Genomic DNA, 18262 nt, shown 5'->3' with positions numbered 1-18262 from the left:
AAATCCTGATTTATAATCGAGATGTGTTTAGACAAAATCAAATACACGTACGATAAATAAAATGGCTGTGCTGTGATTTTGGTTATTTACATATAAAATGATCATTCAGGTTAGAAGCAACAGAATAGCGCTGTTCCTTGTTATTAATTTACATTTTATTAAAACCTGCAAAAACCTTTCTGTCTAGTGATGTAAATACATTTTACAATAGTTTATTGTGCGTGCATATTATATTTAAAGTTGCTTGAGCGAAATCAAGGAGTTTATAAGATATATTCATTCTTTATACTGTAGACGTAGAACATATCCGCGTTTGTGCATCAATGTCTGTAATGTGTGCTGTAGGTGTGAAACTTTTAGGAATCTTATCCATGTTCTAGGCTAGTCAATATTGGTCAGTCAGTCTGACATAAAGGATCCGCAAATTGAAACTGTGACCACAAACACCATTAAATTAAGTGAATTATATGGTAATATTCAGCAATATGCTTTCACACAAATAACTTAAAATAAAATAAATAATATTTTTGAATGTTTCAATATGTGTTGACACAAATGACTTATTTGAATTTTTCAAAATAAGTCAGTGTGGTGTTTCGTTCCTGAATGAATCCGAGTCTTTGAATGAATCGTTTAAATGAATGGTTCAATGACTCATTTGGTTTGCTCTTGAACGAATCAGCATTTTGCACGAATCGGTTGAATGAATGACTCAATGACTCATTCATCAACACAACTGTATTGACTTGCCGCCACCTACTGCCGGTATCCTATCGTTCCCATCATTTCCTTTTGTCTCTTGCAGTCGTTCTTGTTCTCTTAATTAATTTATTTAAGATATTTTCAAGATCTGAAGGATCTTGAGGTAAATTATCAGCTGTCACTGTAGCTACTAAAGTCACGCAAAAATTATATTCAAACTCAAATTTAGCAACTTTTTCATGGAACACTGATATTGATTGGCTGACATTGATTTGTCAGCCAATGACGACGCAGAAATAGAATCTGTTGTCATGTGTATTAAGATAACAAAACATTACATTAAAATAACAGAAATTTGGCTACATTGACTGACGAATTGATTGATATATTTTGATACATAGGCTACCAAAGCACTCAATACATTCTAATAAAATATCAGTTGCTTGATTATATTGGTTTCAGAGAGGCAAAAATAAGCCGCTAAACATATGCAGAGTCCAGTGTATGTAGTAGAATATCAATTTATTTGCATTTGGCAAATGCTTTTTTGTGTGTATAAGAGACATATTAAATTATCAAAACCATGACCTTGCTGTTGTGAGCATTTATGTCAATATAAAGTCTATGACAAGGTGAACAATAAACGGAGTGGAAGACATCCTTAAACTTGGTTAACTTAAAATTCACTCTACTTGACATGGCGTCAAATGCAGGAGGGATTTTCCTTTGAGTATCATTATGATGAATTTATGTATAGAAAGGAAGTGACTAAAGACTTATTTCATTTTTTGGCATCTTTAATAATAACTTGATGGGAACATAATGTCATCTGTGATCTCATGTATCAGTTCCATACAAACTGTGATTCAGTGTGGGTCAGATGTTAAGCTGCACATCATCATTACATACATAATAAAGCAACAGCACGTATCCCAACAGATGTAGGCGAGGGGATTTCCACTATTCCACTCCACAGATGAGTGTTATAATGGCTCTGAGGTTAAAAAATATGGAATTCCCCTTTAATAGAAAGAAAAGAGGCAGACAGAAATGTAGTACACCCTATTTCACTACAAAATCGATGGTTACAGAGAGTTTATTATATATATATATATATATATATATATATATATATGGATTATTATGGTTTCTGTATTTGATTTGAAACTTCCATCCCCCATAAAACATAGAGTTTATTAACCGATGGAATCAGAATAAAGAATATTATTCCCAGAGAAAGAGTGAATACTAAACTAGACAAATCCTTACCAAACAGTAGTATACTATCTGATTGTGTTAGATTACATGTGGAAACATCTGTTGTTTCGGTTTCTTCTTCACTTGTGTTTTTTGGAAATTCTGTACAGAATATGTGTATTAGCGCTCCCTACAATATAACAATGAAAACACAGATTCTAGGAGCACAATTATAGCTAAAATATATTTAGACTTTTTCTAAGTATAAGTCAAGTATACTTAAATGCCATTTTAAGTATATTTCTGAGAAGTACATAAAGCCCATTTCTGAGTTATACATAAAAAGTAGACTAAAAGTATACTTTCCTATTTTAAGTTTAAAAGAAGTATACTAATAGCACACTTGAATAAACTTATTTTTTGCAAGGGAACGGATCATGTGATATCTGTACAACAAAATTATTGATGGCGAAGACATTCTAAGTAATGGAGAACAATGTTCATCTGTAACAAATGACATGCTTGGACGCTCTCACGCAATGAAAGCCATCCCTTCGCAGTATGAAATGTGCTGTTAGTTTGAATGTTGACTTGTGTGTTGTTTATGCAATGTGATGCCTCCAATAACATCAGTTACTGAGATGGACTTGCACTGTGATATAGTCAGTCTGTAGCAATGTGGTAGACTTAACAAATCAGGGTTTCTTTAGGTTTTATGAAGATACATTTATGACTTTTTAAAGACCAAATGAAGAAAATTGAAGGAATACATTAAAGGAAACACAAAACCTTCTCTTAATGTAAATGAATCTTAGCTTTGCTCCCAATCACTAGAATACAGAAATAACTTCTACCATACCTTCTGATCGCACTGTAGAAAAGTGACGTTTTTCATATTTTTGTCTTGTTTTCCAGTGGAAATGTCTGAAGATTCTTAGATCAAGATAGATTTACTTGAGAAGCAAAATGACACAAGCTGAAGTCTTGTTTTATGAGAAATTGATCAAACCGTTTTGATTATGATTAAAACAAAAACAAGCATCTGCCAATGAGCACAGAAAAATCAAGGAAAAACAAGTTTGCCTACTCCATTGGCAGATGTTTGTTTTGGTTTTAAGCATAAACTCACTTAATTTGGTTCAGTTTTTAAAACTTCATTTTACATTTGCATCTCAAGTAAATGTGTTTTGACTGAAGTAAATTTAGATACTACACTCTAAAAAATGCTGGGTTAAATACAGCCCAGTGCTGGGTAAAATAGGGACAAACCCAGCAATTGGGTTGTTTTGACCCAGCGGTTGGGTTACTACCCATGGGGTTGGGTTAAACATTTAACCCAATCGCTGGGTCAAAACAACCCAATTGCTGGGTTTGTCCCTATTTTACCCAGCACTGGGCTGTATTTAACCCAGCATTTTTTAGAGTGTAGGGGAGTTGGAAAATGAGCCTATTTTCCAAAAGAGTGGAGTGTTCCTTTAAATGTTAGAGTACATTCTGCCACAATCAACATTTTTTCCACACCATGTGAATCAACGTTCATATTAAAATAATTAAATCGGTTTGTTAGTCACATAATAAGGGCATTTCTGGATAAGGAAAAGATTGTAAATGAAAGACACTTTAATATATCTGCTCATTTGTCAAATCCTCCATACTGCCCAAGCTGATGAGCACTATACATAAATGTCATTTTGGGGGTTTGGGAGAGCCAGATAAAGTGAAACACACAATAATATGGATATATTTAATTTGACCATTAAAGTGTTATTCATTTAGATGGCTGGATGGATGAATACACAGGGAGAACATATACATAGAACACTCAGTAAAAACAGAAAACATATTGAGTACTCCAAATTTAACTTTATACATTAAAATGTCCATTTGCGACAATAAAGTACACCTTAGCTTGCATTCTTAGAAATAAAAAGGTACAAAAGCTGTCACTGGGGCGATATACGCTTGCAAAAGGTACACCTTTGTACCTTATTTACCATATTAGTACCTACAAATACGTATAGTACCTACAGTCAGTGCTTGAAGTAGGCCGGTACGGTGTTGGGTGTTCAAGCACTGACTTCAGTGTAAATATTAGTAGCCTACCTTTTGAAAGGGTACTGCCTGAGTGACAGCTTTTGAGCCTTTTTTTCCTGAGTACTACAATACACAGAGAGAGAGAGCACAACACTCACAGACAACATAGTAAAGTTAACATATACTAGTAACACAGCACACGGAGACCACAATATACACTGGAAACTCTGCATAGAGAGCAGCATATAGTACAGCCGGATCTCGGCATGTCACAAACCAGTGTTAGAAGCACCAACACCTCTCTCCTATAAAGCTTGTAACCTATGCACTGGCGCACAGCCCAGCTGCACAAATCACTTCACCTCTACGGGAACACAATGTGAGTGTGTCTCTCTATGAGAGTGTTTGTGTGGAGGCAGAGCTGCGCTTTTAAACCCGCCCTCGAGAGGGATCTCATTTCCCCTAAAACCTCCCATTTTTTCCAACATCCCTCCCCACTGCCTCCGCCGATCATCTCTCTCCGTCTGTACCTCTATTCCTGCTCCACTAGCCCAATCATGGACCTCGCAGCGAGGTGTGCGCTCCTGCTCTCCGGCTTCGCCCTGCTCGCAGCGCTCGATCTGGACGCGATTGACCCCGGCTACTATGTGGAGACCAGCAGCCCGTCAGATGTGATCGACTACAAAGATCCCTGCAAAGCTGGTGAGCCCGAAAGACATTTATTTCCCCTGCTTTGATCAGATGCAAGCTTTCGCGCAAGCCACGTAAGGCTGCTGATACTGTGCGACTATAAACTGTAGATGACAGCGCAGAATACGCACGCGATCCGCGGCGTCGGGAAACACTCCAGTAAATACTTTGCGCGAAGTGTTGTCGATAAAACGATTTCTTAATGATTGCGCGGTGTTTTGACACCAGACACGAAAATATTTACCTGGCGGTGTTTTCCTTTGCCAAATCACAGCCGGAAAGTTTTGTGAGTGTGTCCCTCTCTGAGTGTGTGTGTGTGGAGGCAGAGCTGCGTTTTTAAACCCGCCCTCGAGAGGGATCTCATTTCCCCTAAAACCTCCCATTTTTTCCAACATCCCTCCCCACTGCCTCCGCCGATCATCTCTCTACGTCTGTACCTCTATTCCTGCTCCACTAGCCCAATCATGGACCTCGCAGCGAGGTGTGCGCTCCTGCTCTCCGGCTTCGCCCTGCTCGCAGCGCTCGATCTGGACGCGATTGACCCCGGCTACTATGTGGAGACCAGCAGCCCGTCAGATGTGATCGACTACAAAGATCCCTGCAAAGCTGGTGAGCCCGAAAGACATTTATTTCCCCTGCTTTGATCAGATGCAAGCTTTCGCGCAAGCCACGTAAGGCTGCTGATACTGTGCGACTATAAACTGTAGATGACAGCGCAGAATAAGCACGCGATCCGCGGCGTCGGGAAACACTCCAGTAAATACTTTGCGCGAAGTGTTGTCGATAAAACGATTTCTTAAAGATTGCGCGGTGTTTTGACACCAGACAGGAAAATATTTACCTGGCGGTGTTTTCCTTTGCCAAATCACAGCCGGAAAGTTTTTCTTCGTTTGCTTTACGAAAAGTTTCGCGAAAGTTTGAATTGCGTAAATTGTGTAAATTGCAGTTAAAAGTAGCCTATATGCGAAACTTTTCATTGTGATCATCGGATGGTTTGCAACGAAGTTGCAGATTGGGTTGCTATAGCAATGCAGTTTTATTCCCTAGATAGTGTTCTCAGTTTTGTTGTTGGAACACCCCCGGGCCCCCCCGGGGCCCCCGCCCTCCCTTTGCACGGCTCGGTTCCCTGCACAGGGTGCACTACCTCGTCCATCACAGAAGTTGCCCTATGACGTAGGAGGATCAAATTGATCACCTAAGAGTTATCATTGCATACTTTTTTAATTTAAATATGTGAAACTGTAAGAGTAGCATGCTGCATTGCTGCCACATGAACTCATCATATTTCATTCAGTAAGTGGCGCCTTGGAAATATAAATGGTCATTTAGCATTTTTAAATGCGAAAACACTCTTGGCAAACCAATGAAACGAGTAATAGTGAAAGTCATGGTTGATATTATGTTACACAATTGAAAAGTCACATACTGCACACAGTGTCCATGCTATACACTGCATGCGTAGTATAGATGTATGCTGTTTGGCACACACCCGAGTTATAAAAAGTGTATAAAAAGCCTGATGTCCCCAATTTCATGGCTAGACCAGACTTGCGTCATATACCCGCATCTTGCGGAGGATAACTTTATCTTGACCTGAATTCAAGCAATTATGTCTGATATAATTGCGGTTTAGTAGCTCTAGGGATGTAATTCATTCTTTGGGTCCCAACTTAGAAGCACTGTCTATTTTCACATTTCGTGTTTCAGGGCAAGCGCCCTTATTTTGTCGGTTGCCAAAAAGAGGTTATTGAGGTTCACAGCTGAAAATGTTTACTAAGAAAGAATGGTCCCAAATATGGCATGCCATCTAACTAATGCTTGAGATTTCTTCTAAGCTTTATATTTAGGAGGTTTTAAAGTACTTTCTCCAATCCCTGGTTAATATACAGAGACAGCTTGATAGGTTGATTTCCCTAAAGAGTGTAAACACTGTGACTTTGTGGTGCTATCAAAACGTTGCTGTTTGTTTGACCGTCCTGACCCTCAACAGAGCAAAAGTTCCTCCACCAGTGGCGTGAGATTGGGGCGGCATTATCTTTTTGGCCAACCAATGACAGACAAGGGCAGTTTTTTGGGAAGCCATTTTATTTTTGCAATTCTATGACACTAGAAATTACATGTTAACTTTATACTCCATTCTGGGATCAATAATGCAAATTGGAATGACTTGAGAGTGAGTAAATGATGACAGAATTTCCATTTTTGGGTTGAAGTATCACTTGTAGAGATCACGCGTTAACTGATCTGCTAGTAAGAAATTGCTAAATAGAACTTTAATTTAGTTTCTAGGGACAAAAGCACACCAACAGAAAATTAACCGTATTCTTGAGCTTGTGGTGGGATGTTACGGATTTCCTTTGTTTTGCCACCTGCAGGTTGACATTTGATTGGTTTTTACTCCGTTAAATGGATGGATTGAAGTTAATCCAAGTTTCTTGAAGCTCACACGGGTCACTCCGGAGAAGTGTCAAATCGCAGGGATCTTGGTCTCTATTAACTTGTCTGCTACTCCTCTCCACCTCCTTCCCAACTCCCTCTCTTTCATCTTCCTCTTTTTTTACTCTTTCAGGCCTGGTTTTTTTTCTATGTCCTCATTTGCAGCTGAATGGGGCCCTTGGCTGTTCATTTTTACATTTTCACCCCTCTGAGAGACAGACTTTCCTCTTAACAAGCGGCTATAGGACAATAAAGCAGCCCACCAGCTGAAATTGGTATTCCAGGCAGATTAGGCTGGTTGACCCGCAAAGGCTCAGGGGGCGTCGATCTCATACTAGGATTAACTTCCCAGATTGTTCTGTCACTCTGTGATTCAGGCTCTCCAGCGGCGTTAAGCCAAAGCGATTCTGTTTTGGTTGGTGACTCCTCGCTGTCGCATTTTATGCATCATTCAAGTAAGCTTAGCTAAGAGAAGTGGCCCTGTTGGCTTTCCCTATCAATTTGTGTTTGTTTATTTGGTGCATGAACTTTTCGTAAAAAGGAAGCAATGTATTTACACGAGTTGTTGTGAGTCAGAGTTCACTGACCGTTACGACGCGATACGCCGATTATCCGCTCATTCACATCTGTTTGTCTCCTGCTTAAACAGTTAAATCATCACCACGATTTCTGAAAAAAAACCGGGTTGTTGTGAGGTGACACCACTGTGGAAGTAATGCCCTAAATTTGTGTGCTTGTCAGGAAAGAGTATTGGCCGATCCTTCATTACCCCTAATACCTTAATGATGATGTCAATACTCATAGTGCCTGGCTCTCTGACCTGATTGGACTGTTGTAAACATGTCTATAACTTTGGAGAACGTTCGACTTTCTAAACAACACATGTGCTCATACCCTTCATCCCTCTCAGATCTGAGTGGTAGAAGAGGGATGGGGTCTGGGATTGGTTCTGGACGGGGCCCAAACGGCCCAGCTGTAGCAGAGATTATGTGAGACGAGAGGTCTGCGTGCACGAGAGAGGAGTAGGAACACAGATGAAATGTGCCGTGTTTACACTTCATCCAAATAGATGTGGTAGATCAATCATGCTGTCAAACAGAGTTGCCCATAAAATTCGCTAGATATTGATATGTTCATTGAATTGACCTATCGGTAAGCCCCTCCCCTCGAACGCAGATGAGCCAATGGCAGTCGAGTATCAGTTGCACAGACAGCGGAACTCGGACATCTTTAGGTTTCAGCGCCATAGAGAAACATTGGAAGCTCCGAAACTCGCATCGGTTTAATGGTGTTTATGCTACAAAAATGGAAAAACTGTAAGCCTAGGGTACTTGTAACACTAATTCCAGTTATCCCGAGAGGATAGGCAATGTAATTTATGTTAATCCATTTTCTAAATCCAACAAAAACAGAGCAAAATGTCCCTAAGCATTCAATCCCAATCCTAATGAATACGAAAACGTTAATTTTCTGGTTGTCATACTCTCATTAAGTTATACTTTTCATCTGCTCTAGCAGAATATTAATGTTATCTTGCGCTTCAGCAAGGTACGTTATCTCTGGCTAAAACTAGCTAACGTTAGCGTTAAAGTTAGTGAGTCCAAGCTAACGTACAAACCTTAATAGCGAACTGTTCTCACATCATATATCGTGCAGTGAAAGTCAAAAACACATAAACGAAGGTCTATAATCGAGTGCCTCTCCATATTAATCTGGTTAAATGTAAATTAATTTAATCTTACATATATATGAACGGTGTTGATCCGGGATGTTGTCATTGTGATCGTGACGACTGTAACATAATTCTCCCGTTTGCACTGTGATCTGCATTTTTACATATTTATTTTAATATATTTTATATATCCCTCCATGGCATATTTAAGTCCCACTTGAAGGTCCATCTGTGTCCCAAATTTATCAGAAACACCTCGGAAGAAGGTTTTCACTGACAACTGTCATTGTAAGACAGTGAGCAACTCTGTTTGTCCGAGTGAGCAACAGTAACTAAGGGGGGCGGGGGTTACCGATAGGTCAATTACATTACAGCAACACTAGCAAAATTAATTACTTATAAATCAGTTTTTAAGGAAAATGTTGCAATGAATTGATTGCAGATATTTAAGGCATAGTTTTTCCAGAATGAATGTCCACCACGACCTCAGTTGACTACGACTATGTGTTCGACTTTTCATGCATCACCTGACCTGTAGAGGGCAACACAGAGTGGTGTTGTTTTTATACTCGAGTCGTACAATCATGGCAACCTTGTGACTTCCTCACATATCAGTTGTTGTTGTTTCCACATTTTTGTTGTCTTCATTAATGTTTTCCGATTTTGTTTTACTTGTTCTTCAAAAACTGTGATTAGTGAACCCACTAATTAGTGCAAAAAAAATAAAATAATAATTCAAGCACATATTTGACTTTGAGTTGGCATGAAATGGTAATCCACCCTATTTGTTATAGGTCTTACTGTGAACAATTTATCCCTATATACATATATTTTTTTATTTATGTTAAGTTTCTGACCACATAATGTTTAATCAAAATGTCCTAACTGGACCTTCCAGTGAAAACACCAGGCTTATGCAATAATTTAGTCCGCTTAAACTCCGCCTCTTCAAGCTCACCTTCATCTGCCTCCACTTTTGAGTGCAACGCCCACATCTCAACAACCAATCAACAATTAATGCATAGAACCTGCCCTACCCACCTAAGTCCTGCCCTACATTTATTCTTTGTAGATAATCTGTTTCACTCAGATGCATGTCACAGAAAAGATCTGTCGCCATGTCCATTTCATTGTGACTTTAAAATCTCATTGCAAGGCAAAATTACCATGAATAACCACTTAAATGTAGGCATTTTCCTCACTTTTTTTTCCCCCGTATGACATTGGAATAGAGTACAAGTGATGTATGGACCTCTTTATTTGCTGTTTTTCTTGATTTGGTCATTTTTGGAGCTATTATTGTTATTATGAAGTACCATTGTGTGAAGATTCTTCAAAATATCACATCATTGTCCACAGAATTTGTAGAGGTTTAGTTCATGGAGGATATGTTGAGTGACTTTTCACTGAACTATTCCTTTAGGAAAGGCAATAGGATGAATTTTGATTTCATGCTGCTGACTTAAAATGAGAGAATTTAGACCTATTAAGAGAATTCTCTCACATGCATTATGTAAGTGCTTAATTCATAAACTATGAAATACACCAGACAACAAATAAACAGAGAGGCTGCAAAGCTCTGACTGCTAGATTGCGCTCAGCTTGCACTCCCCGTCTCTTTCCCCAGCATGGTTTTAATAAAGCACTCTTTGACCTGATTCCCTGTTGCACCACTCACCAAGAAATATGGTGCTTGAATTCCTTCTTTTTGCGTCTTCAGAGTCGGTCTCATAGCTCGGCGTGGAAAACCACAAGCACAGGCTGTTCAGCTGGAGCTGCTGGCCGAGCGCAGAGCCTGTCATACATGCACAGCTGGTGACATCATACTCCCATGGTTCATTTTGCATTTGGAGAGGACTGGTGGATATTTAATGACTTTTCAAGGGATTCTGCATAATTCCTAACAATTTCACAGTCAGAATCTGTTGGAAAAATGAGTGAAATGTAGTAGTTTTAGGTACATATGTGGAACAGAGTCTCTCACACCAAGTATTCCTTGTGATTCTAGCGCCCTGGATTTCATCAAAATTGCTCAGAGAGTTGTAATCACATTAATTAAAGATGTAATATTTTCAGCGCCAAAATATTCTTTCCTATCCTATAGTTTATTATGCACAACTACAAGTAATCTACTGGTGAAATACTTGTGGCTCTGTGTTATGAAAACATTGTGCTGTTTGTTTGAGCATCCCGACCAGCCCAGCATAGCAACACAGGCTCAACCAATGGTGTGAAGTTGGAGGCGGGGCTGTTTATTTGGCCAACCAATTGGAGATTGGGGGAGTATTTGTGGAAACTTGTTTGAAGACAGTCATTATTTATGCAGTTCTGTTTGATGCTGCTAGTGGTGTGTGAAACACGTTTCCTGAAATATTCCATGTCCAAAATTGTTTAGATTTAGAAAGCAAAAACCAAGGTAATGGTGAGGCATTAACAATGGAAGTAGAACATTTTATAAAAGCACCTACATTCTTTTTTTCTGTTAAAATATGTGTTATTTGAGCTGTAAAGTTGTTCTTGTACTTTTACAACTGTTTCAGAGTGTTACATTTTCATGGCAGTGAAACTGTAAAACTGGATATAACTAGTTACTAAGTATGTTTTTTCTCACTAAACTCAACTGACTTCAAGTCAAGTGTGGAAAATCTACATATTGTTTAAAATCTTGTGGCAACTATTAAAGCATTTTAACGGTTATGGATTGGCCACATTCACTACTATTGTAAGTGCCTCACTATAACCCAGATTTCAAACAGAATTAAAAATAAAATTGGAAATAAATTGTCTTAATTTGTTTGAATCAACATTATGCCAAAAGTGCCATTTGATATATATATATATATACAGTGGGTACGGAAAGTATTCAGACCCCCTTAAATTTTTCACTCTTTGTTATATTGCAGCCATTTGCTAAAATCATTTAAGTAAATTTTTTTTCCCTCATTAATGTACACACAGCACCCCATATTGACAGAAAAACACAGAATTGTTGACATTTTTGCAGATTTATTAAAAAAGAAAAACTGAAATATCACATGGTCCTAAGTATTCAGACTCTTTGCTGTGACACTCATATATTTAACTCAGGTGCTGTCCATTTCTTCTGATCATCCTTGAGATGGTTCTACACCTTCATTTGAGTCCAGCTGTGTTTGATTATACTGATTGGACTTGATTAGGAAAGCCACACACCTGTCTATATAAGACCTTACAGCTCACAGTGCATGTAAAAAAAAATTCTGCTGCACTTAAGGTTCCTAAGAGCACAGTGGCCTCCATAATCCTTAAATGGAAGATGTCTGGGCCGCATGGAGTTTGCTAAAAAACACCTGAAGGACTCCAAGATGGTGAGAAATAAGATTCTCTGGTCTGATGAGACCAAGATATAACTTATTTTTTATTTTTTTTGCATTTGCTAAAAGATAAAAATCTCACTAATCTCAGCTAAAACATTGGGTCTTAATTATGGCTTTTACAGGACACCGTGACAAATGTACTTGGCCTGATTATTGTAAGGAAAATCTCTCTCAGTATTATAGGAATCTCAGGAACTTGAATAGTGAAGTTGTCTGCTTAAAAATATAAGGCTGTATTTCGAACCTGAAAGCCCTCCCGGGAACTTTCGGCGCATTCATCTAGATATATTCTCCCGTTTATGGAATGAAAAATGAATGAGAAGCAGTCACGCACAATTACTGTGCACCTTTCCAACTGCAATGTCTTTTTCCTGAAGGGATTGGAGAGCTGCATTGCATAACATTTGTCTGTCAGCATTATTTCCATAATCCAGCCTCAGGAGAACAAATGAAAAAGTTTAATTCGTAAGATCTCATTTCCATAAGCTTCAGGATTCACCTAAACTCTCTAAGTGCTGTTGTTTCCTGGCTGCACTCGCTGGTTCATTGAGCCCGTCTCTGCTGTTGTGCAATGGATGCTTATAACTGTAACCGAGCCAAAGGTTTCCTCTCTTTCCTCGCCTCTTGCCCTCTGGGTGAGGATCACAGAAAATGAGGGCTAGATATAGGAGAGTGAGATGAGGTGAGGTGAGTGTGCCTGCAGACTGTAGGTCATTCAGTGCATGCCAGCATGGCCCGGTCCTGTGGGTTTCTGCGTCTGTCTGCCAGCTGATGTGACTGCGGCACATTCAGACCCCTCTGGCAGCTAAACCGTGAACCATATATCACCCCGTTGCACGTCTGAACCCATTTCTGATGCTTTTTTAAATGATTAAGGTTAGAACTGATCTGAGACCTGCACACAGTTTCATTTCACTCCCGGCTATATGCAGTGTTTTGCGGAAGCTACTTTGATACTGTTAAAGGTCAAAGTGTCAAAGGTTTACTTTTAAAGGTCAAGTGTGTCATTTCTGCACCACTACAAATTTCAAATGGAATTGCTAAAATAATGTCCCGAACACTACCCCTGTCTTTCATTGGTTGGCCAACAGATAGTCCTGCCCCAAGTTCACACCATTGGCTGAATCAATGTCAGGCTGGTTGGGACAATCAAACAAGCAAAGTAATGTTTTAAAAGCACATCAGGACCACCACATTTTCACTTTAAATTATTATTATAATTTTTTTAATTAACCTATGAATTACTTAATAGAGATGAGTTTGTTTCTTCATCAGAACAGATTTGGAGAAATGTAGCATTCCATCAGTGTCTCACCAATGGATGCTCTGCAGTGAATGGGTGCCATCAGAATGAGAATCCAAACAGCTGATAAAAACATCACAATAATCCTCAAGTAATCCATACCACTCCAGTCCATTTGAATTACTTAATAGAGATGAGTTTGTTTCTTCATCAGAACAGATTTGGAGAAATGTAGCATTCCATCAGTGTCTCACCAATGGATGCTCTGCAGTGAATGGGTGCCATCAGAATGAGAATCCAAACAGCTGATAAAAACATCACAATAATCCTCAAGTAATCCATACCACTCCAGTCCATTCTTTCCTTTGTCATCCTTTCACATCAAAATCCACCGAATTGTTTGTTAAGTAATATTTTAGATTGTAAACGATGTTTCATCTGTCCATATTTCTCTCCTGATTCTAAGGCTGTATTTCGAACCTGAAAGCCCTCCCGGGAACTTTCGGCGCATTCATCTAGATATATTCTCCCGTTTATGGAATGAAAAATGAATGAGAAGCAGTCACGCACAATTACTGTGCACCTTTCCAACTGCAATGTCTTTTTCCTGAAGGGATTGGAGAGCTGCATTGCATAACATTTGTCTGTCAGCATTATTTCCATAATCCAGCCTCAGGAGAACAAATGAAAAAGTTTAATTCGTAAGATCTCATTTCCATAAGCTTCAGGATTCACCTAAACTCTCTAAGTGCTGTTGTTTCCTGGCTGCACTCGCTGGTTCATTGAGCCCGTCTCTGCTGTTGTGCAATGGATGCTTATAACTGTAACCGAGCCAAAGGTTTCCTCTCTTTCCTCGCCTCTTGCCCTCTGGGTGAGGATCACAGAAAATGAGGGCTAGATATAGGAGAGTGAGATGAGGTGAGGTGAGTGTGCCTGCAGACTGTAGGTCATTCAGTGCATGCCAGCATGGCCCGGTCCTGTGGGTTTCTGCGTCTGTCTGCCAGCTGATGTGACTGCGGCACATTCAGACCCCTCTGGCAGCTAAACCGTGAACCATATATCACCCCGTTGCACGTCTGAACCCATTTCTGATGCTTTTTTAAATGATTAAGGTTAGAACTGATCTGAGACCTGCACACAGTTTCATTTCACTCCCGGCTATATGCAGTGTTTTGCGGAAGCTACTTTGATACTGTTAAAGGTCAAAGTGTCAAAGGTTTACTTTTAAAGGTCAAGTGTGTCATTTCTGCACCACTACAAATTTCAAATGGAATTGCTAAAATAATGTCCCGAACACTACCCCTGTCTTTCATTGGTTGGCCAACAGATAGTCCTGCCCCAAGTTCACACCATTGGCTGAATCAATGTCAGGCTGGTTGGGACAATCAAACAAGCAAAGTAATGTTTTAAAAGCACATCAGGACCACCACATTTTCACTTTAAATTATTATTATAATTTTTTTAATTAACCTATGAATTACTTAATAGAGATGAGTTTGTTTCTTCATCAGAACAGATTTGGAGAAATGTAGCATTCCATCAGTGTCTCACCAATGGATGCTCTGCAGTGAATGGGTGCCATCAGAATGAGAATCCAAACAGCTGATAAAAACATCACAATAATCCTCAAGTAATCCACACCACTCCAGTCCATCCTTTCCTTTGTCATCCTTTCACATCAAAATCCACCGAATTGTTTGTTAAGTAATATTTTAGATTGTAAACGATGTTTCATCTGTCCATATTTCTCTCCTGATTCAGATGAGACAACTTATTCACTGGAGAAAGCAATAATATGGATTATTGAATCTTATATTAGCCAGAAACAATGGTTTGAAGTTAAAAAATGTCTTAATGATGTATTGTTTTCTTACCTTTCCTTTGTCATCCTTTCACATCAAAATCCACCGAATTGTTTGTTAAGTAATATTTTAGATTGTAAACGATGTTTCATCTGTCCATATTTCTCTCCTGATTCAGATGAGACAACTTATTCACTGGAGAAAGCAATAATATGGATTATTGAATCTTATATTAGCCAGAAACAATGGTTTGAAGTTAAAAAATGTCTTAATGATGTATTGTTTTCTTACAAACATGCAGCTTTTTACTTCTCAAGACATTAACTGATGGACTGGAGTGGAGTGGATTATTGTGATGTTTTTATCAGCTGTTTGGATTTCTCATTCTGACGGCACCCATTCACTGCAGAGCATCCATTGGTGAGCAAGTGATGTAATGCTACATTTCTCCAAATCTTTTCCAATGGATAAACAAACTCATCTACATCTTAACCTGTGGGTGAGTAAATATGAGTGAGTAAACACTTATCAGATTATATCATTTTATTGTAAAGACCAGAAAAGTATGTATCTCACATAAAACATATTTTTTTTATTGCTGTTATTCTAGTTTTATTGATACATTAGAATAGCAGCACAAATGTGCACATTACCTATTACACTCCGTATAATAATATAACACCCATGATTAAAAAAACCTACTGATAAAAGGCTGTTCCTTGAAATGTCTGAAAAACAGTTTGCCAAAACAAACTGTCCAAACCAAGTGATTCGTTCAAATCAATCAGACCTCCCAACAGAGACAGAGAGGAATCTTCTAGAAGACGCGTTTGATTATTGCCTCGAGTTGCTCGGTTATAAGGCTCTGCAATATAATGTGATATACAGTGTGTGACAGGCTATAATCTTTGTCACGCTACTCTGCTGCTTGTTACTGAAAAAGCTGTACCAATTTTAAAACAGCTGAACTGCTGGAACAAATGTAGTTAAAGGGATGGTTCACCGAAATACAAACATTCCGTCTTGATTTAGTCACGCTTGTGGTGGTACGAACTTCTTCAACTTTCTTTCTTACTTGGAGCACAAAAGGAGACATTTTAAAGGTAACCATTCATTCATTTACCATGATGTTTTCAAGCTTCAATAAGGACAAAAACACCATAAACATATCATAAATGTGGTCCATGCGAGTTTGTGTGTCGCTGCTTTTAGGTGGTAAACCTCCAGCATTTAAGCCATGCTAGCATGGGTGTTTCATACCCAGCGGCCTCAGACGGTCAGCTGAATGTTAGCACACAGCTTGAGTTTGTGCATGTGACTCAGATAAGAGGAGGTCAAGAGAGGTAAGAAGAGCATGGAAGAATCATGTGGAGGAGGAGGAGGACATCTGGTTTTCTTCTGCCAAAAATCTGCCATTCTAAGAAACTAAATGTTGTGATACAGGTTTTCAAGTCAGGTAGTAACTTCCTGTTACTTTTCTCTTTTCCTTATTATGCTGCTTTCTGCTCAATGAGTTATAACAATCTAAATCCATTGCCCGGCAGCAGAAACTCCTCTGCCAAGTACAGTGAGGTCCAAAAGTCTGCGTCCTCTAGTTGAAATGCTTCTATTTGGCAATATTTTTCAAGGTTTTGAAGAAGAATAAATTATATTAACAGCAAAAGAGTTTGATCGGAAATTTTTATTTCATAACAGAAGCACTAAAGCTGCATGAGCTCCACACGTTTGTCTAAAACCAGATGATCGTGTTCTCCAGCATGATTTGATAATGATTCAAAAAGAGCATCTTGTGCTTCATCTTCATATTTTAATATTCAATTCTCGCTATTAACAAACCATTGACTACGACTTTTGCCTCAATAAGCTCCAAATTTGCTGCTTATTAATAGTTAGTAAGGTAGTTGTGAAGTTTAGGTATTAGGGATATAGAATATGGTCATGCAGAATATGTGCTTTATAAGAGCTAATAAACAGCCAATATGTTAATAAAAGGCATGCTAATAAGCAACTAGTTTATAGTGAGAATTGGTCCCTATACTAAAGTGTTACCAAACATTTGAATAATCTAAAGAACCTTTTGTCCAAAGGAAAGGTTAACAGATGTTGAACCACTGATGCCTATAAAGAACCTCATGTCCAATTGTTTGGTTGTTAGTACATTTTTGTATTAATTGCCCAATAAGCACTCACTCTTCCAATTTTCTTCCAAAGCAAATGAGCAGAGGATATGAAAGAGAGAAACTTCTGCCTCAAGACGCTCTTCGCATAATGCACTAGTACGAGCCTGTTCGCCACCTCCGGCATTGCACTCCATTTGTTCAAGTAATGACACAGCAGGATCTAACAAACAACACGAGCCCTGTCAATGTCTTCAGCATGTGTGTGTACAGGGTGAGCGAGCATGCACGGATGTTTATATATGTGTGAAGAGTGCTTTGTGGGCCGTACTGATGTGAGCAGGCAGTGAGTAATGAAGTGATCTGAAGAGTAAGGCATGTGTTCCTCGGGGGAAGTGTTTAAGCAGGCTTGAGAGCGTTCCGCTGATGTGGGTGTTATATGTGTGGTAAGAGCATTTCATTGTGTGTTCATTGGCACAGGGTCACAGGTCAACTTTTATTTTGGTTTCGGCAAATTTCAGCTCTGAGCCAGAGGTTTACGCTAGAGAAATCTTACCACACATTTATGCTGTTACATGCAAACATTACAGTACGCTACTGTTGACGTCTACTGTAATGTGCCCTTCATTTCTACAGTTTCTACGATTAGGATCTGTCCAGTGCTGTAGAGTAAGTAATTAAAGGAATAGTTCACCCAAAAATGGCAATTTGCTGAGAATGTACTCACCCTCAGGCCATCCAAGATGTTGATGAGTTTGTTATTTAATCTGAACAGATTTAGAGTAATTTATCATTCCATCACTTGTTCACCAATGGATGCTTTGCAGTGAATGTGTGCCGTCAGAATGAGAGTCCAAACAGCTGATACAAACTTCACAGTAATCCACACCACTCCAGTCCATCAGTTAACATCTTGTGAAGCAAAAAGCTGTGTGTTTTTAAGGAACACACCCATCATTAAGAAATGGTCTTGATGGCCTGAGGGTGAGAATCCTCAGAACATTTTCTTTTTT

At 38.9% G+C, this 18262-nt stretch overlaps 1 protein-coding gene across 1 annotated transcript in view; it reads left to right on the top strand.

Annotated features, from left to right (window-relative positions):
- The first annotated feature begins 5066 nt into the window (after positions 1 to 5066).
- The window catches only part of LOC107562634 (tolloid-like protein 1), a 28115-nt gene continuing 14919 nt past the window's right edge, over positions 5067 to 18262 (top strand). The window contains exon 1 of the mRNA XM_016247307.1: positions 5067 to 5232. Within this exon, the coding sequence (XP_016102793.1) occupies positions 5088 to 5232 (145 nt within the window). The 5' untranslated portion in view covers positions 5067 to 5087. The remainder of the gene's footprint in view (positions 5233 to 18262) is intronic.

Source organism: Sinocyclocheilus grahami, unplaced genomic scaffold (genome assembly GCF_001515645.1).
Source record: "Sinocyclocheilus grahami isolate Dianchi unplaced genomic scaffold, SAMN03320097.WGS_v1.1 scaffold831.1, whole genome shotgun sequence".
NCBI classification, from domain to species: Eukaryota; Metazoa; Chordata; class Actinopteri; order Cypriniformes; family Cyprinidae; genus Sinocyclocheilus; species Sinocyclocheilus grahami.
This window is presented reverse-complemented; position numbering and strand designations above follow the sequence as displayed.